The 20,592-nt window shown below is 41.2% G+C and overlaps 2 protein-coding genes and 2 pseudogenes across 4 annotated transcripts; all 4 read left to right on the top strand.

Moving 5' to 3' along the window:
• The first annotated feature begins 168 nt into the window (after window positions 1-168).
• Window positions 169-2,651, top strand: LOC311493360 (granzyme K-like). The gene is made up of 5 exons (XM_084551980.1): window positions 169-472; window positions 644-785; window positions 1,802-1,937; window positions 2,127-2,396; window positions 2,487-2,651. Exons 1-5 carry the CDS (start codon window positions 409-411, stop codon window positions 2,637-2,639), a joined length of 765 nt encoding a protein of 254 aa, XP_084408106.1. The 5' UTR covers window positions 169-408; the 3' UTR covers window positions 2,640-2,651.
• Window positions 2,652-4,703: 2,052 nt separating this feature from the next.
• On the top strand, window positions 4,704-12,291 carry LOC311493235 (transmembrane protease serine 9-like; annotated as a pseudogene). Its single transcript, XR_014699957.1, has 11 exons — window positions 4,704-4,937; window positions 5,125-5,266; window positions 5,535-5,673; window positions 7,072-7,347; window positions 7,438-7,592; window positions 7,817-7,829; window positions 9,332-9,407; window positions 9,595-9,733; window positions 10,011-10,149; window positions 11,110-11,385; window positions 11,476-12,291. The product of XR_014699957.1 is annotated as a transmembrane protease serine 9-like (transcript).
• A 1,578-nt stretch (window positions 12,292-13,869) lies between these two features.
• Window positions 13,870-16,516, top strand: LOC311493234 (granzyme A-like; annotated as a pseudogene). The gene is made up of 5 exons: window positions 13,870-13,909; window positions 14,102-14,243; window positions 14,486-14,598; window positions 15,999-16,267; window positions 16,358-16,516. The product of its transcript is annotated as a granzyme A-like (transcript).
• Window positions 16,517-17,815: 1,299 nt separating this feature from the next.
• On the top strand, window positions 17,816-20,503 carry LOC311493357 (granzyme A-like; the record flags this gene model as incomplete). The annotated part of the gene is made up of 5 exons (XM_084551978.1): window positions 17,816-18,283; window positions 18,471-18,612; window positions 18,890-19,028; window positions 19,979-20,254; window positions 20,345-20,503. The coding sequence occupies exons 1-5, from the start codon at window positions 18,220-18,222 to the stop codon at window positions 20,501-20,503; spliced, it is 780 nt and encodes a 259-aa protein (XP_084408104.1). The 5' UTR covers window positions 17,816-18,219.
• Window positions 20,504-20,592: the final 89 nt, after the last annotated feature.

The following is a 20,592-nucleotide window of genomic DNA, read 5'->3' as shown; positions in this document are numbered from 1 at the left end:
GAGGGAGAAACTTCCACACAACATCAGTTTTTTTTCCACAAATTATATTATTATTGGACCTTAAGTGTGAAGTTGACCTGAACCTTTTCTTTGACTTTTTATACTCACTGGGTAAGTGTGCACATATTCTTTGCATGAACATACCAACTGGTAGCGCATTTTCATATATATATGATGTAAGCACAGGTGACGGCGCACCTCCACCACACAGCTACTGAATAAAATGGTTATAATTACTGGTAAATTTGTTGCTTCTGTCCTCATGTCATGCTTGCGCCTAATGTGCTGCCTCGTCGTCGATTTCCACTGTGAGACCACATCCTTTGAGCTGAACACATAAAGGCGAAGGTGCACTCTGAGGTGGCTTTCAGTGCGCTCACCATCATCTGATCAAACAAGACAGACGAAATGTTCAGCCTGAGAGATTTCAGAGTTTTCGTCCCGTGTGTGTTTCTCCTCATCGTCCAGTCCAGTGAGTAATATTTTGGGTGGTGCACTAATTTGGTTAAATGACAATTTCATGTAACTAATTTCTAAGTACTAATTTCTTTCAGTATGACAGTGCAACCGGTACCGTGTTTCTTGAGTTGACCATTTATTCACTCCGCTCTTTTTTGCCTGTTGTATTTTTTTTATATTCCAGGCCATGGTTCTGAGATTATTGGAGGAAAAGAAGTGAAGCCACACTCAATGCCTTTCATGGCTCTGCTGCAGGACAAGACACCAGTCTGCGGAGGGATCCTCATCGATCCAAAATGGGTCCTGACTGCCGCCCACTGTAAGGGGTAAGACTTGTGATAATTAACATTTCCTATTTATGTTTATAGAATATACAGCAGAAATCAGAACAGCCTTTATTGTCATTGTATGCATGATATAGATGGTTAGAGAGGGACTAAAATGCACATCTCAGAACTCAGGTGGTAGATACAAAGTCTTTACTTCCAAAACTAGGCAAAGACAAGTCCTTCAACTTGCTGGTGTGACCCAGGTGCTGATGCCACAGGCTGGCTGCTACCAATGCACTTGATACACTATGACACACCGGCAAACTTCCCTCGACGTCCGCCTGATACAGTCCGTCAGATCTTTGTGTTCCCATCCCATGAAGAGTCGCATTTTTTAAACAAATGTAGCAATGAGACTTCTTGAACTGCACCGTATTTCCTTTTCTCTTTGTCTTTTCTCTTTTGTTCTTCATTTAGTAATGCTTGCTGAACAAACTGGCAATTGTAGCATAGCTCGATGGCAAACTACCCAGGTCAATGGTCAGGCAGTTCCTTCATTCGTCATTCGCATTAGCATCCCCTTCTAGCACATCTGTTTCTTTCACCATGTCCCACAGTCCTTTAATTCACTTTCAGAAAGTGCTCCATCTGAAACTTCCATGTTGCCCAGTTCTCTGGACCACTCGGCTTGCCAAGCAACAGTTCTAATCTTTGCAACTATTGTCTTTGTTTTTTTTTTTTGGTGTTTATTCAGACGAACAAACAGTTACAAAACGCAATCAGTAGAGGGCAGTGAAACACCTTATCAACACAGTGTCAAATTACTGTTTTTACAACAGTTGATGCTCAACGTGTAGAGTTCTGCATGCATAAATTCCTCTAGTTTCATAACAGCCCACAGACCTGCAAGTCAGTTTTATACCACAGCCACCGACTGCACAGTCATGACAGCTCTGCTGGAGCATGAAATACCGTGCAGGTTTCTAAGTGATTCACATCTATGCACTCATACCTGTTACTGTCCAAAAGTACCGTACTATAATATAACACTGGCTGTGTTTCTGTCCTTCCAGCATTAAGAACGTGATGCTGGGAGTGCACAACATCAAAAAAAAGGAAAAGGACCGGCAGGTCCTAAATGTGGAGGAAAGATATCTTCATCCCAAATATGATAAGAAACGCCTCGTCAATGACCTCATGTTGCTCAAGGTTAGTTTACATTACAGCGAATATGACCCTCAGCAAAGGTGTAAAAATCAGTTCAAATGTATCTTGAACTGAAGAATGATGCTACATAAGAAAATGCACATTTTGTACACCCATCCATCAATCTCTTAAGGAACCAAATGTATAGATAGTTTGCATCTATGCATTAACTAATAATGTTTCTAATTTTAGCTTGACGAACCAGCGAAGCAAACCAAGACAGTGAAATGTCTCAAGTTGGGCAAGTCCATCAAAGACCCCGCAGTTGGGAGCAAGTGTCTGGTGGCTGGGTGGGGAAAAACAGAGAAGAAGAAGTTGTCTGACGCCTTGATGTCCGCCCACGTGACCGTGATCGACAGAGTGACATGCAACTCTCGCGACTTTTACAACAAAAAGCCTGTCATCACCAACAGCATGATATGTGCTGGTTCGGATGGTAAAAACAGTGCAGATACGTGTCAGGTAAACTTTGCAACCTTTCAGCTCCACACTGCAACTTTAACTGCTGCGAATGCCTGAAAGTGACCGTTCATGTCATTGTTCTCACTGTAGGGGGACTCAGGAGGGCCGCTGCTGTGTAACGGAGCGGTGGTTGGAGTCACTTCTTTTGGAGCGAGGTGTGGCTTGCCCAAAAAACCCGGAGTGTACTCATTTCTCACAGAAGAGCAACACACCTGGATCAAAAAGACGATGGGTGGGATGTGAGCTCTCTCTGTCTGTATGATTCCACCTGCTGATACTCATTTATTATTTTAGATTTGCAATCGGTAGCTTTCTTTTTTTTCCTGTAGCTTCTTATATTAGCATCCCCAGCTGACATTTTTATTTTTCCTCAGATGGAAGCAAATGTGTAGATGAACTTTTGACTTTTTGACTAGTCTCAAATGAAATGCAGTTGTGTCTGTGTCCAGTGATTAATTCCAGAGACATTAGTGGACACTGTGAAATGTATGCTCACACACACACACACATATTAGTCATCCCACTTTATTCGGGTTCTTGGTTAATAGGAATGAAAGACTGCTATTGTTCAGTAAATGTATGACCCATTGTTTCATAAACTGCTAACACTTTGATGGTAAATCTGTCCATTATAACTGTAAACTGCATGAAAAGAGAAAGTTCAGCATGAGTTTACATCTGCCCTGGTTTCAGCGGCCAAAGCTACTTCAACAGTTTATTGATTATTTTTATTTGTTTCAGGATCTGTTTTTCATGGCTGATTTAAGTAACACTGCTTCCTCTATCGCAAGGTTGAGATTTTGTGGTTGCCACGCATAACCTCAACATAAACTGCAATAAAGCTTGAAGAACTATAAAAAGCTTCACGTCTCCGCTTCCTTGTTGAACTCTATCAAGATGCATCATCAGTGTGAGAATTTAAAGCATAAAAGTTTTATCTTTCAGTCCTCTGGTTTCAGTGTGAAAATTTAAAACTTTATTTGGCAGACACTGACAAAGCTTCCTGCATGACACAGCTGCATTAGGTGCTAGCACAGAGAGCACTTTTGAAACTATGATCATGAGCTTCAGTCACGCAAGGCCATGAAACCCACATTCTCACAATGTATGCTAAGACCCCATATACTGGAAACATGTTAAAATGGTGCAGCATGTGTCAAACACTGAATGACATGATATCAGAACATGTTTTTTTTTAAACATGTCTGTTTCCAGTAATAAGGGATAATTATCAGGTACAGACCAGGTGGGCACAATGGAGGAGTCAATGATCAGGCAAGTTGGAGGTCGTTTTATTCAGAAGCAGGGTCAAAACCAGGAAGTCAGGATACAGGCTAAGGTACAGTGATCCGGCAGGCAAAAAAACTCAGGTAAAAATGACAGGCTAAGGTCACAACTAGAAATTACTTCGAAGAAACTGGCTCGAACATTTCAGGTAAACCTATAAGACGATCTGACACAGAATGAGTGGGGAACACAGCTTAAATACACGAGGGAGACAGAGACAACAAGACACAGGTGAAACACATGGGGGCAGGGAAAGCAATCAGAGACAGAACTAGACAGGAAGACAGACTTCATAAGACTCACAATACAAAATAAAACAGGAAGTGACAAAAAGGACAGAAAACTGAACTAAAAAAAAATAACAAACACTACGTTGTCCGAACAATAATACGTCATTGTCAGCTGAGTCGGAAACAGGCATGATGATATTGTATGTGCAGCCGCTCCAGTCAGTACAACCAAAGCCACAAAGGGCGAAACTTCCACACAACATCTGTCCAAGGGAACTTTTTTCTCCAAATTATATTACCAGTTTGACCTTAAGTGTGAAGAAGTTGACCTGAAACTTAACTTGTTTATACTCGCTGGGGAAACACACAGCGCACATATTTTTGTTTTTATGAACATACCAACTGGTAGCTCATTTTCATGTGAGTCAGCTTTACAATAATAATACAATAATTTTTCTGCCACCATTTTTTATCTCCGCCACAAATAAAAAAAAAAAAAAACGAATCACCTTCTGATTCTTGTCAACAAAGTTTTGCTTCTTTTCCTGCAGTTACTGGGTGTTAACTTAACTTAATTACATTAAACCATATGAGCAGTAAGGTCTGGGACAGAAGTTTATGTGCTTTCACCGATCGGGCATAAGATTATGACCACCTTCTTAATATTGTGTAGTTCTCCCTTGTGTCTCAAAAACAGTTTCACTCATCCCACAGTTTTCTCTGACTCAATAACAGCATTAGCACACTGATGATATCTCATCGCACAGCTACTGAATTAAATGGTTATAATTACTGGTAAATGATGCCACAGACCCTTGATAATCTTTTGGTAGTATTATGCTGACTCATCAATTTCCATTGTAAGACCACATCCTTTGAGCTTAACACGTAAAGGCGAAGGTGCACACTAACATGGGATTCAGTGTCGTTGCCATCATCTGATCAAAGAAGACAGACGAAATGTTCAGCCTGAGAGATTTCAGAGTTTTCATCCCGTTTGTGTTTCTCCTCATCGTCCAGTCCAGTGAGTAATATTTTCAGTTGTGCACTAATTAACTTAGATAACAGTTTCATATAACAGTGCAGAGTTACTGCTTGTTACTAATTTCTTTCAGTATGACAGTGCAACTGGTACCGTGCTTCTTTGTGTTATGCATTTATTGACTCTTCTCTTTTTTTTGGCTGTTTTATTTTTTTTATATATATTCTAGGCCATGGTTCTGAGATTATTGGAGGAAAAGAAGTGACGCCACACTCACTGCCTTTCATGGCTCTGCTGGAGACCAAGGTACCAGCCTGTGGAGGGATACTCATCGATCCAAAATGGGTCCTGACCGCTGCCCAGTGTAATGAGTAAGAAGCTAGAGCGTGTTTGGAATTTTAAGACTTGTGATAATTAACATTTTCTGTTTATGTAACACAGTCTGCTTAGAAATCAGAACAGCCTTTATTGTCATTATATGCATGATATAACTGCGAGATATCCAGTGTAACGCAGAACTGGTTAAGGGGGACTCAATGCACGACTTAGAACTCAGGTGGCGGATACAAAGTCTTTACTTCCAAAAGTACCGTATATCTGCACTATAATATAACACTGGCTTTGTTTCACTCCTTTCAGGATTGAGAAAGTGATGCTGGGGGTGCACTCCATCAAAGCAAAGGAAGAGGGCTCCCGGCAGGTCCTAAATGTGGAGAAAAGATATCCTCATCCCTGCTATGATGAGACAGACCACGTCAATGACCTCATGTTGCTCAAGGTAAATTTAACTTACAGTGAATATAAACCGGGGCTCATTAAATTTGTACGGGAGGGAGAAAAGGCTAGACTAGCAAGCATCAGGCATGACACATAAGAGTAGGGGGAGCCTGGGAGATGAGGGCGGATTTAAATGGACAAGTAGTTATTCCAGCAGAACCCGACTACGGCCAGATCTGCTGTTGTGGTGTGAGCCTGAGAAAGTAGTCTATTTCATAGAGCTGACTGTCCCGTGGGGAGATAGAGTTGAGGAGGCTAACAAGCATAAGAGAGCTAAGTATGCAGAGCTAGCACCAGACGCAGAGCAGAATGGCTGGAAGGATTATGTCCGTCCGGTAGAAGTGGGCTGCCGTGGATTTGTAGCAAAGTCGGCGATTGCTCTTCTGAGCGAGCTGGGCATACGTGGAAAAAGCCAAAGGACTGCAGTATGCAACATGTCACGGGCAGCAGAGAGAGCGAGCGAGTGGCTATGGGTACGTAGGAAGCATGCTACCTGGGGAACTGGCTAAAGGTAAGGATGGCTGCGTGACTTCAGTATGTTTGCAAATCATGATAGATGTGGTCGGTTTGGTTCGTGGTTCAGTCCGCATCAACGGGGTGAACCATGGTAGATTTGTTTGTTTGGCTCGTGGTTCATAAAAGGACTAGGCTAATGATTGAAATATTAGTTGCTGATAGACATTGAATGGTGAGGAAAACAGGGTTGTGCAGTGGCAGCGTGGAGGGGGGTGACTCCAGGACGCTGGAAGTCACTGTTAAGCCTTCTCGAGGTGTCATGGGCCTAACTTAACGAAACATCGGTGAAGGGAGGTGCCCACTTGAAAACCCCAAGCCAGCAGCATTTACTTAGTTCATGTAGATTGTAGGTTAATCGTCATATCACATGACCGTAGGTTTGGTAGGGCTTCTTAGTTGAACAGGGCCTCTAAATGTGTTTTGCCTGGGATCTTGGCACAAGGGATTGTAACATCTTATCCTGTGTATTACTGAATGTTTGACGCTATAGAAACATGATGCCAAGCCAGCCGCTCCATAATGCGGTTCTGTGGGACTGTGAGAGTTGAAAAAAAATAAATAAGCACAGTGTATAAGCCAACATTTCTTTGTAACTGGTGGAGATAGAGCAGAGAAACGGTATGTGTCAAAATAACATTTACATGAAGACCTGACCACATTTCTCTGCAGAATATTGCATTGCAACACGATTATTAATCATCTGTCATCAGTTGGTTTTAATGTTGTAGCTGAAAAACAAAAAAATCAGAAATGTATCTTGAAATCAAGAATGAGGCTACAAAAGAAAATGCATATTTTGCACACCCATCCATCAATCTCTTAAGGAACCAAACATATAGATAGTTTGCATTTATACAGTAAGTAATAATGTTTTAAATTTCAGCTTGACAAACCAGCGACGCAAACCAAGACAGTGAAATGTCTCACATTGGGCAATGCCATCAAAGAGCCTGCAGCTGGGAGCAAGTGTCTGGTGGCTGGGTGGGGAAGAACAAGAAACACCGCCAATACTGAGTCCGACGTCTTGATGTCCGTCAACGTGACTGTGATTGACAGAGTGAAGTGCAACTCTCCCAACTACTACAACTTCGACCCTGTCATCACCAAGAGCATGATATGTGCTGGTTCAGATGGCAAAAACAGTGCAGATACGTGTCAGGTAAACTTTACAACCTTTCAGCTCCACACTGCAACTTTAACTGCTGCGAATGCCTGAAAGTGACCGTTCATGTCATTGTTCTCAACGTAGGGGGACTCAGGAGGGCCACTGTTGTGTAACGGAGCGCTGGTTGGAGTCACTTCTTTTGGAGAGGGGTGTGGCTTGGTCGTCAAACCCGGAGTGTACGCGTTTATCACAGAAAGCCACCTCGCCTGGATCATCAACACAATGAAGATGGATTCGATGTGAGCTCCCTGTCTGTGTGAATGATTCCACCGGCTGATTCTCATTTATTATTTTAGATTTGCAATCGCTAGCTTTTTTCTTCTGCTGCTTATATTAGTATCCCCAGCTGACCTTTTTATTTTTCGTCCTTTGAAACAATCAGATAGAAACAAATGTGTAGATGAATTTTTTAACAAGTCTCAAATCAAATGCAGTTGTTTCTGTGTCCAGTGATTACTTCCAGAGACATTACCATGGTAATACTTCCCCTTCTTGATTAATACATGTCCTCGGATCGGCATGCATAAAACCAATCAGAAATGAAAGACTGCTGTTGTTCAGCAAATGTATGACCCATTGTTTCAAAAACTGCTAACACTTTTGATGGTAAATCTGTCCATTATAACTGTTAACTGCATGAGAAGAGAAACATGAGTTTACATCCACCCTGGTTTCAGTGGCCAAAGCTGGCTACTTCCAACAGTTTACTGACTCTTTTTATTTGTTTCAGGATCTGTTTTTCATGACTGATGTTTGTAACACTGCTTCCTCTATCACAAGTTTGAAATTTTGTGGTTGCGACGCATAACCTCAAAAACAAAACTGCAATAAAGCCAGAGGCAGAACCATAAAAAGCATCACGTCTCCGTTTCCTTGTTGAACTCTATCAAGATGCATCATCAGTGTGAAAATTTAAAACTTTATTTGGCAGACACTGACAAAGCTTCCTGCATGACACAGCTGCATTAGGTGTTAACACAGAGAGAACTTTTGAAACTATGATTATAAGCTTAGTTAAACAAGGCCACGAAATCCACATTCTCACAGTGTATGTTAAGAACCCATATACTGGAAACATGTTAAAATGGTGCAGCATGTGTCAAACACTGAATGACATGTTATCAGTGCATGCTTTTTAAACATGTCTGTTTCCAGTAATAAGGGATAATATGTCATTGTCAGCAGAATCAGAAACAGGCATGATGATGTTATATGTGCAGCCACTCCAGCCAGTACAACCAAAGCCACAAAGGGGGAAACTTCCACATAACATCAGTGCAAGGAAACTTTTTTCTCCAAATTATATTCCCAGTTTGACCTTAAGTGTGAAGTTGACCTGAACGTTTTCTTTGACTTGTTTATACTCACTGGGTAAACACACAGTGCACATATTTTTTTTATTTTGTTTTTATGAACATACCAACTGGTAGCTCATTTTCACGTGAGTCAGCTTTAAAATAACTGATCACTTCTATTTTCTTTGTAATTTTTCTGCCACCATTTTTTTTATCTCTGCAGCAGATAAAAAAATAAATAAAAAAACGAATCACCTTCTGATTCTTGTCAACAAAGTTTTGCTTCTTATCCTGTAGTTACCGAGTGTTAGCACTTAATTACATTAAAGCATGTGAGCAGTAAGGTCTGGGACAGAAGTTTATGTGCTTTCACTGATCGGGCATAACATTATGACTACCTTCCTGATATTATGTGGCTCTCCCTTGTTCCTCCAAAACAGTTGGGACTGTTTTCTCTGACTCAATCATAACATTACCAGACTGATGATATCTCATCGCACAGCTGCTAAATTAAATGATTATAATTACTGGTACATGATGCCACGGACCCTTGATAATCTTTTGGTAGTATTATGCTGACTCATCGATTTTCACTGTGAGACCACATCCTTTGAGCTTAACACATAAAGGCGAGGGTGCACACTGAGATGGGATTCAGTGCCCTTGCCATCATCTGATCAAAGAAGACAGACGAAATGTTCAGCCTGAGAAATTTTGGAGTTTTCGTCCCGTTTGTGTTTCTCCTCATCGTCCAGTCCAGTGAGTAATATTTTCAGTTGTGCACTAATTAACTTAGATAACAGTTTCATGTAACAGTGCAGAGTTACTGCTTGTTACTAATTTCTTTCAGTATGACAGTGTAACTGGTACCGTGCTTCTTTGTGTTATGCATTTATTGACTCTTCTCTTTTTTTCCTGTTTTATTTTTTTATATTTTATATTCTAGACCATGGTTCTGAGATTATTGAAGGAAAAGAAGTGACGCCACACTCACTGCCTTTCATGGCTCTGCTGCACGGCAATTATGTCTGTGGAGGGACACTCATCGATCCAAAATGGGTCCTGACCGCTGCCCACTGTAATGAGTAAGAAGCTAGAGCGTGTTTGGAATTTTAAGACTTGTGATAATTAACATTTTATAATTATGTTTATAGAAAACACAGTCTGATTAGAAATCAGAAAAGCCTTTATTGTCATTGTATGCATGATATAACTGCAAGATATCCAGTGTAACACGGAACTGGTTAGAGGGGGACTCAATGCACGACTTAGAACTCAGGTGGCGGATACAAAGTCTTTACTTCCAAAAGTACCATATAACTGCACTATAATATAACACTGGCTTTGTTTCACTCCTTTCAGGATTGAGAAGGTGACGCTGGGGGTGCACTCCATCAATGCAAAGGAAAAGGGCTCCCGGCAGGTCCTAAATGTGGAGAAAAGATATCCTCATCCCTGCTATGATGAGACAGACAACGTCAATGACCTCATGTTGCTCAAGGTAAGTTTACATTACAGTGAATATGACCCTGAGCAAAGATATAATACAGCAATCAGTGCTGGAAAGTAGTTGAAAATGATTGAGAAACATGTTTTGAGCAATTAAATCAATATTTGCTAACTGTTCAGACAGGACAGAAAAAAAATACTGTTCAAACCATAGACTGTATAAAAATAGGCAGCGGACCTGCTCCTCTAAAGTGAAGCCAAAGCAAGTAGAGCTCCCCCTGGTGGCTGGCTGCAGTATAGCTCATAAGCTCCACCCCCTCCATATTAATGGATGGGACTTGAGAAAAAACTAAAACACAAAAATACACATCAATTTTTACACATTTTCTTTTTCAAGGAAGACTTCCATCATTTTAGGTAGTTACTATAATATTGATGCATGATCAAGTGTCAATATTTTGGATAAGTTTAGTTTTAGTTAGTTATTTGATGCTATAGAAACAAGATGTGACATAATGGCGACTACAAGTTGCCAAGCCAACCGCTCCATAAAGCGGTTCTGTGGGACTGAGAGTTGTAAAAAAAAAAAATCATAATAATAAGTACAGTATATAACCAAGCATTTCTTTGTAACTGGTGGTGGTAGAGCAGAGCGCAGTATTAATTAAACAGAAACGCGAGTGAGTCTGGGGGATGTGTGGGCGGGTCATTGATAATGTGTGGTCAGCAGCAATGTTTAGATGGGCGGTATGTGTCAAAATAACATGTACATGAAGACCAGGACCACATTTCTCTGCAGAATATTGCATTGCAACAAGATTATTAATCATCTGTCATCAGTTGGTTTTAATGTTGTGGCTGAAAAATGAAAAATCAGAAATGTATCTGGAAATCAAGAATGATGCTACATAAGAAAATGTGCATTTTGCACGCCCATCCATCAATCTCTTAAGGAACCAAACGTATATATAGTTTGCGTTTATACAGTAAGTAATAATGTTTCAAATTTCAGCTTGACAAACCAGCGATGCAAACCAAGACAGTGAAATGTCTCAAGTTGGGCGACGCCATCAAAGAGCCTGCAGCTGGGAGCAAGTGTCTGGTGGCTGGGTGGTGAAAAACAAAGTACACCTCCAAGGTGATGTCCGACGTCTTGATGTCTGCCAACGTGACTGTGATTGACAGAGCAAAGTGCAACTCTCCCAACTACTACAACTTCGACCCTGTCATCACCAAGAGCATGATATGTGCTGGTTCGGATGGTACAAACAGTGCAGATACATGTCAGGTAAACTTTGCAACCTTTCAGCTCCACACTGCAACTTTAACTGCTGCGAATGCCTGAAAGTGACCGTTCATGTCATTGTTCTCACCGTAGGGGGACTCAGGAGGGCCGCTGTTGTGTAACGGAGCGCTGGTTGGAGTCACTTCTTTTGGAGTGGACTGTGGCTTGGTCGACAAACCTGGAGTGTACGCGTTTATCACAGAAAGCCACCTCGCCTGGATCATCAACACAATGAAGATGGATTCGATGTGAGCTCTCTGTCTGTGTAAATGATTCCACTGGCTGATTCTCATTTATTATTTTAGATTTGCAATCGCTAGCTTTTTTCTGTAGCTGCTTATAGTAGTATCCCCAACTGACCTTTTTATTTTTCCTCCTCTGAAACAATCAGATAGAAGCAAATGTGTAGATGAACTTTTGACTTTTTAACTCGTCTCAAATGAAATGCAGTTGTTTCTCTGTCCAGTGATTACTTCAGAGACATTACCATGATAATACTTCCCGTTCTTGATTAATACATGTCCTCGGATCAGCATGCATAAAACCAATCAGAAATGAAAGACTGCTGTTGTTCAGCAAATGTATGACCCATGGTTTCAGTGGCCAAAGCTGGCTACTTCCAACAGTTTATTCATTCTTTTTATTTGTTTCAGGATCTGTTTTTCACGACTGATGTTAGTAACACTGCTTCCTCTATCACAAGTTTGACATTTTGTGGTTGCGATGCAACACTTCACAACAAACTGCAATAAAGCTAGAAGCCAAAGTATAAAAAGCTTCATGTCTCAGTTTCCTTGTTGAACTCTTTCAAGATGCATAATTATTTCACATCCTTATAGCATAAAAGTTTTGTCTTTCAGTCCTCTGGTTTCAGTGTGAAAATTTTAAACTTTATTTGGCAGACACTGACAAAGCTTCCTGCATGACACAGGTGCAGTAGCTGCTAACACACAGAGCACTTTTGAAACTATGATCATGAGCTTAGTCAAATAGGGCCATGAAGTCCACATGCTCACAGTGTATGTTAAGACCCCATATACTGGAAACATGTTAAAGGGGAACTACTGTTTTTTACAACCTGGGCCTTATTTCTGGCATAAAATACGGTCGTTTACTCACCCACATAACTTTTGTGTATTTCGTATTCCTTTGGGAGATATTTAGATCTGCGTATATCCATATAGTGGGAGTGAATGGGGCACCGAAACGCAGCCTCTAAATAACACATTATCTGCCGCGAAACACGTTCATTTCACCAATATTTTGTTATCATACGCTAACTATTCCCTGTTGAGTCCAGAGTTAGCTGTTATCACCTACTAACCTACAGACCCCAGATGATGTCTTTTGACCTGGATGATGTCATCTCTGAGCGCCACATGCACCCGCGTTGGTTGGCTTGTTTACTTGTAATTTGCTTAACTTAACACTTAACACTTAACTTAATTACATTAAAGCATGTGAGCAGTAAGATCTGGGACAGAATTTTATGTGCTTTCATCAATCAGGCATAACATTCCTAATACAACCGCCTTCCTAATATTGTGTAGGTCTCCCTTGTGCCACCAAAACAGTTGTGACTCATCAGAGAATAGACATGGTCCTTCTGAGGGTGTCCTGTGGTGTCTGGGAACAGGATGTTGTTAGTGGGGGGGGCTTTGAGGGGAGGGGCCTCTGTGGATCATCCCACAGATACTTGATCAGTTCGGGATCTAGTGAATTTGGAGGCCAGGTCAACACCTGTTCTTCATGTTTTCTGAACTGTTTTTGTCGTTTCTCTTTCTTGATCATTTAGCTCCTGACCTTTTCCACATAATCAGTATGTTTCACTTTTCTCTCAGTTTTCTCGGACATTATCACATTGATAATATCTCACGTATATATATATATATACTATAAAACTTCCACTACACAGCTGCTGAATTAAATGGTTATAATTACTGGTAAATGATACCACAGAGGGCGGCACAGTGGAAAGGTGGTTAGCACTGATGCCTCACAGCCTCACCGGTTCGAATCCATAGGCCGGCTGGCCTTTCTGTGTGGAGTTTGCATGTTCTCCCTGTGCCTGCGTGGGTTCTGTCCGAGTACTCCGGCTTCCTCCCACCATCCATAGACATGCTCATTATGTTAATTGATGATTCTAAATTGGCCGTAGGTGTGCGTGTGAGTGGTTGTCTGTCTCTGTGTTTGCCCTGCGATGGACTGGCGACCTGTCCAGGGTGTACCCCGCCTCTTGCCCGATGACAGCTGGGATAGGCTCCAGCAGACCCCCGCCACCCTTAACAGGAATAACCGGGTATAGAAAATGAATGAATGAATGAATGACACCACAGACCCTGGATAATCTTTTGGTAGCATTGTGCTGACTCATCAGTTTTCACTGGGAGACCACATCCTTTGAGCTTAACACATAAGGGTGGGAGGGTGCACACTGAGGTGGGACTCAGTGCCCTTGCCATCATCTGATCAAAGAAGACAGACGAAATGTTCTGCCCGTTTGTGTTTCTCCTCATCGTCCAGTCCAGTGAGTAATATTTTCAGTTGTGCACTAATTAACTTCGATGACAGTTTCATATAATAGTGCAGAATTACTGCTTGTTACTAATTTCTTTCAGTATGACAGTGCAACTGGTACCGTGCTTCTTTGTGTTGTGCATTTATTGACTCTGCTCTTTTTTGCCTGTTGTATTTTTTTTATATATATTTTATATTCTAGGCCATGGTTCTGAGAATATTGAAGGAAAAGAAGTGAAGCCACACTCACTGCCTTTCATGGCTCTGCTGAAGACCAAGGTACCAGCCTGTGGAGGGATACTCATCGATCCAAAATGGGTCCTGACCGCTGCCCAGTGTAATGAGTAAGAAGCTAGAGCGTGTTTGGAATTTTAAGACTTGTGATAATTAACATCTTCTGTTTATGTAACACAGTCTGATTAGAAATCAGAACAGCCTTTATTGTCAATGTATGCATGATATAACTGCAAGATATCCAGTGTAACACGGAACTGGTTAGAGGGGGACTCAATCCACGATTTAGAACTCAGGTGGCGGATACAAAGTCTTTACTTCCAAAAGTACCGTGGAACTGCACTCCTTTCAGGATTGAGAAAGTGATGCTGGGGGTGCACTCCATCAAACCAAAGGAAAAGGGCTCCCGGCAGGGATCCCTGCTATGATGAGACAGACCACGTCAATGACCTCATGTTGCTCAAGGTAAATTTAACTTAGAGTGAATATAAACCGGGGCTCATTAAGTTTCTATGGGAGGGAGAGAAGGCTAGACTAGCAGGCATCAGGCATAACACAGGACACATAAGAGTAGGAGAGCAGCAGAGAGAGCGAGCGAGTGTCTATGGGTATGTAGGAAGCATGCTAGCTGGGGAACTAGCTAAAGGTAAGGATCACTGCGTGACTTTAGTATGTTTGCAAATCATGATAGATGTGGTCGGTTTGGTTCGTGGTTCAGTCCGCATCAATGGGGTGAATCACAGTAGATTTGGTTCAGTCCGTATCAACGGGGCAAACCATGGTAGATTTGTTTGTTTGTTGTGTGGTTCAGTCCGCATCAACGGGGCGAATCTTGGTAGATTTGTTTGTTTGGATCATGGTTCATAAAAGGACTAGGCTAATGATTGAAATATTAGTTGTTGATAGACATTAAATGGTGAGGAAAACGGGGTTGTGCAGTGGCAGTGTGGAGGGGGGTGACTCCAGGATGCTGGAAGTCACTGTCAAACCTTCTCGAGGTGTCGTGGGCCTAACTTAACAAAACATCGGTGAAGGGAGGTGCCCACTTGAAAACCCCAATGACATGCTGCATTCTGCTGTTGTTTAGGCCAGGTTCCTGATGTCTTCATGTTGCTTGGTAGCTATGGTTAGCTGCTGAGCAGGCCATACAAGCCAGCAGCGTTTGGTTAGCTTATGTTTTACAATGTTTGAATTATCCTCTGCTGCTCTGTGTTCCTACAAGCCAGCAGCATTTACTTAGTTCATGTAGATTGTAGGTTAATCATCATATCACATGACCGTAGGTTTGGTAGGGTTTCTTAATTGAACAGGGCCTCTAAATGTGTTTTGCCTGGGATCTTGGCACAAGGGATTGTAATATCTTATCCTGTGTATTACTGAATGTTTGACGCTATAGAAACATGATGCCAAGCCAGCCACTCCATAATGTGGTTCTATGGGACTGTGAGAGTTGAAAAAAAATAAATAAGTACAGTGTATAAGCCAACATTTCTTTGTAACTGGTGGAGATAGAGCAGAGAAACAGAAACGCGAGTGAGTCTGGAGGAAGTGTGGGCGGGTCATTGACAACTTGTGGTCAGCAGCAATGTTTAGATGGGCGGTATGTGTCAAAATAACATTTACATGAAGACCAGGACCACATTTCTCTGCAGAATATTGCATTGCAACACGATTACTAATCATCTGTCATCAGTTGGTTTTAATGTTGTAGCTGAAAAACAAAAAATCAGAAATGTATCTTGAAATCAAGAATGAGGCTACAAAAGAAAATGCATATTTTGCACACCCATCCATCAATCTCTTAAGGAACCAAACATATAGATAGTTTGCATTTATACAGGAAGTAATAATGTTTTAAATTTCAGCTTGACAAACCAGCGACGCAAACCAAGGCAGTGAAATGTCTCACATTGGGCAATGCCATCAAAGAGCCTGCAGCTGGGAGCAAGTGTCTGGTGGCTGGGTGGGGAAGAACAAGAAACACCGCCAATACTGAGTCTTGATGTCCGCCAATGTGACTGTGATTGACAGAGTGAAGTGCAACTCTCCCAACTACTACAACTTCGACCCTGTCATCACCAAGAGCATGATATGTGCTGGTTCGGATGGTACAAACAGTGCAGATACGTGTCAGGTAAACTTTGCAACCTTTCAGCTCCACACTGCAACTTTAACTGCTGCGAATGCCTGAAAGTGACCGTTCATGTCATTGTTCTCAACGCAGGGGGACTCAGGAGGGCCACTGTTGTGTAACGGAGCGCCGGTTGGAGTCACTTCTTTTGGAGAGGGGTGTGGCTTGGTCGACAAACCCGGAGTGTACGCGTTTATCAAAGAAAGCCACCTCACCTGGATCATCAACACAATGAAGATGGATTCGATGTGAGCTCTCTGTCTGTGTAAATGATTCCACCGGCTGATTCTCATTTATTATTTTAGATTTGCAATTGCTAGCTTTTTTCTTCTGCTGCTTATATCAGTATCCCCAGCTGACCATTTTATTTTTCCTCCTTTGAAACAATCAGAAACAAATGTGTAGATGAACTTTTTAACAAGTCTCAAATCAAATGCAGTTGTTTCTGTGTCCAGTGATTACTTCCAGAGACATTACCATGGCAATACTTCCCCTTCTTGATTAATACATGTCCTCAGATTAGCAGCATAAAGCTAATTAGAAATGAAATACTGCTATTGTTCAGAAAATGTATGACCCATTGTTTCAAAAACTGCTTGAAACACTTTGATGGTAACCTGTCCATTATAACTGTTAACTGCATGAGAAGAGAAACATGAGTTTTCATCCACCCTGGTTTCAGTGGCCAAAGCTGGCTACTTCCAACAGTTTACTGACTCTTTTTATTTGTTTCAGGATCTATTTTTCATGACTGATGTTTGTTACACTGCTTCCTCTATCACAAGTTTGAAATTTTGTGGTTGCGACGCATAACCTCAAAAAAAAAAACTGCAATAAAGCCAGAGGCAGAACCATAAAAAGCTTCACGTCTCCGCTTCCTTGTTGAACTCTATCAAGACGCATCATCAGTGTGAAAATGTAAGACTTTATTTACACAGCTGCATTAGGTGTTAACACAGAGAGCACTTTTGAAACTATGATTATAAGCTTAGTCAAACAAGGCCACGAAACCCACATTCTCACAGTGTATGTTAAGACCCCATATACTGGAAACATGTTAAAATGATGCAGCATGTGTCAAACACTGAATGACATGTTATCGGTGCATGCTTTTTAAACATGTCTGTTTCCAGTAATAAGGGATAATATGTCATTGTCAGCAGAATCGGAAACAGGCATGATGATGTTATATGTGCAGCCACTCCAGTTACAACCAAAGCCACAAAGGGGGAAACTTCCACACAACATCAGTCCAAGGAAACTTTTTTCTCCAAATTATATCCCACTTTGACCTTAAGTGTGAAGTTGACCTGAACGTTTTCTTTGACTTATACTCACTGGGTAAACACACAGTGCACATATTTATTTTTTTATTTTTTTTATTAACATACCAACTGGTAACTCATTTGCATGTGCGTCAGCTTTACAATAACTGATCATATCTATTTTCTTTGTAATTTTTCTGCCACCATTTTTTTTATCTCTGCAGCAGATAAAAATAAAAAAACGAATCACCTTCTGATTCTTGTCAACAAAGTTTTGCTTCTTATCCTGTAGTTACCGAGTGTTAGCACTTAATTACATTAAAGCATGTGAGCAGTAAGGTCTGGGACAGAAGTTTATGTGCTTTCACCGATCGGGCATAACATTATGACTACCTTCCTGATATTATGTAGCTCTCCCTTGTTCCTCCAAAACAGTTGGGACTGTTTTCTCTGACTCAATCATAACATTACCAGACTGATGATATCTCATCACACAGCTGCTGAATTAAATGATTATAATTACTGGTACATGATGCCACAGACCCTTGATAATCTTTTGGTAGTATTATGCTGACTCATCGATTTTCACTGTGAGATCACATCCTTTGAGCTTAACACATAAAGGCGAAGGTGCACACTGAGATGGGATTCAGTGCCCTTGCCATCATCTGATCAAAGAAGACAGATGAAATGTTCAGCCTGAGAAATTTCGGAGTTTTCGTCCCGTTTGTGTTTCTCCTCATCGTCCAGTCCAGTGAGTAATATTTTCAGTTGTGCACTAATTAACTTAGATAACAGTTTCATGTAACAGTGCAGAGTTACTGCTTGTTACTAATTTCTTTCAGTATGACAGTGCAACTGGTACCGTGCTTCTTTGTGTTATGTATTTATTGACTCTTCTCTTTTTTTCCTGTTTTATTTTTTTATATTTTATATTCTAGGCCATGGTTCTGAGATTATTGATGGAAAAGAAGTGACGCCACACTCACTGCCTTTCATGGCTCTGCTGCACGGCAATTCATATGTCTGTGGAGGGACACTCATCGATCCAAAATGGGTCCTGACCGCTGCCCACTGTAATGAGTAAGAAGCTAGAGCGTATTTGGAATTTTAAGACTTGTGATAATTAACATTTTATGATTATGTTTATAGAAAACACAGTCTGATTAGAAATCAGAAAAGCCTTTATTGTCATTATATGCATGATATAACTGCAAGATATCCAGTGTAACACGGAACTGGTTAGAGGGGGACTCAATGCACGACTTAGAACTCAGGTGGCGGATACAAAGTCTTTACTTCCAAAAGTACCATATAACTGCACTATAATATAACACTGGCTTTGTTTCACTCCTTTCAGGATTGAGAATGTGATGCTGGGGGTGCACTCCATCAAAGCAAAGGAAAAGGGCTCCCGGCAGGTCCTAAATGTGGAGAAAAGATATCCTCATCCCTGCTATGACAAGACAGACCGCGTCAATGACCTCATGTTGCTCAAGGTAAGTTTACATTAAAGTGAATATGACCCTGAGCAAAGATATAATACAGCAATCAGTGCTGGAAAGTAGTTGAAAATGATTGAGAAACACGTTTTGAGCAATTAAATCAATATTTGCTAACTGTTCAGACAGGACAGAAAAAAAAATACTGTTCAAACCATAGACTGTATAAAAATAGGCAGCGGACCTGCTCCTCTAAAGTGAAGCCAAAGCAAGTAGAGCTCCCCCTGGTGGTTGGCTGTAGTATAGTAGATATGCTCCACCCCCTCCATATTAATGGATGGGACTTGAGAAAAAACTAAAACACTAAAATACACATCAATTTTTACACATTTTCTTTTTCAAGGAAGATTTCCATCATTTTAGGTAGTTACTATAATATTGATGCATGTTCAAGTGTCAATATTTTGGATAAGTTTAGTTTTAGTTAGTTATTTGATGCTATAGAAACAAGATGTGACATAATGGCGACTACAAGTTGCCAAGCCAACCGCTCCATAAAGCGGTTCTGTGGGACTGAGAGTTGTAAAAAAAAAAAAATCATAATAATAAGTACAGTATATAACCAAGCATTTCTTTGTAACTGGTGGTGGTAGAGCAGAGCGCAGTATTAATTAAACAGAAACGCGAGTGAGTCTGGGGGATGTGTGGGCGGGTCATTGATAATGTGTGGTCAGCAACAATGTTTAGATGGGCGGTATGTATCAAAATAACATGAACATGAAGACCAGGACCACATTACTCTGCAGAATATTGCATTGCAACAAGATTACTAATCATCTGTCATCAGTTGGTTTTAATGTTGTGGCTGAAAAATGAAAAATCAGAAATGTATCTGGAAATCAAGAATGGCGCGACATAAGAAAATGTGCATTTTGCACGCCCATCCATCAATCTCTTAAGGAACCAAATGTATAGATAGTTTGCATTAATAATGTTTCAAATTTCAGCTTGACAAACCAGCGACACAAACCAAGACAGTGAAATGTCTCAATTTGGGAAACACCATCAAAGAGCCTGCAGCTGGGAGCAAGTGTCTGGTGGCTGGGTGGGGAAAAACAAAGTACACCTCCAAGGTGATGTCCGACGTCTTGATGTCCGCCAACGTGACTGTGATTGACAGAGTGAAGTGCAACTCTCCCAACTACTACGATTTCGACCCTATCATCACCAAGGGCATGATATGTGCTGGTTCGGATGGTACAAACAGTGCAGATACGTGTCTGGTAAACTTTGCAACCTTTCAGCTCCACACTGAAACTTTAACTGCTGCGAATGCCTGAAAGTGACCGTTCATGTCATTGTTCTCACCGTAGGGGGACTCAGGAGGGCCGCTGTTGTGTAACGGAGCGCTGGTTGGAGTCACTTCTTTTGGAGAGGACTGTGGCTTGGTCGACAAACCTGGAGTGTACGCGTTTATCACAGAAAGGCACCTCGCCTGGATCATCAACACAATGAAGATGGATTCGATGTGAGCTCTCTGTCTGTGTGAATGATTCCACCAGCTGATTTTCATTTATTATTTTAGATTTGCAATCGCTAGCTTTTTTCTGTTGCTGCTTAT

The sequence above is a fragment of the Chelon labrosus genome (genome assembly GCF_963514085.1).
Source record: "Chelon labrosus genome assembly, chromosome: 9".
Classification (NCBI taxonomy): Eukaryota; Metazoa; Chordata; class Actinopteri; order Mugiliformes; family Mugilidae; genus Chelon; species Chelon labrosus.
This window is presented reverse-complemented; position numbering and strand designations above follow the sequence as displayed.

Bases quoted from the DNA above. Each gene is read 5' to 3' on its own strand.
- LOC311493360 (XM_084551980.1), top strand. From the start codon at position 409: ATGTTCAGCCTGAGAGATTTCAGAGTTTTCGTCCCGTGTGTGTTTCTC. The intron at 473-643 runs GTGAGTAATATT...TTTATATTCCAG, and splicing joins TCTCCTCATCGTCCAGTCCA to GCCATGGTTCTGAGATTATT. The intron at 2,397-2,486 runs GTAAACTTTGCA...TTCTCACTGTAG, and splicing joins ACAGTGCAGATACGTGTCAG to GGGGACTCAGGAGGGCCGCT.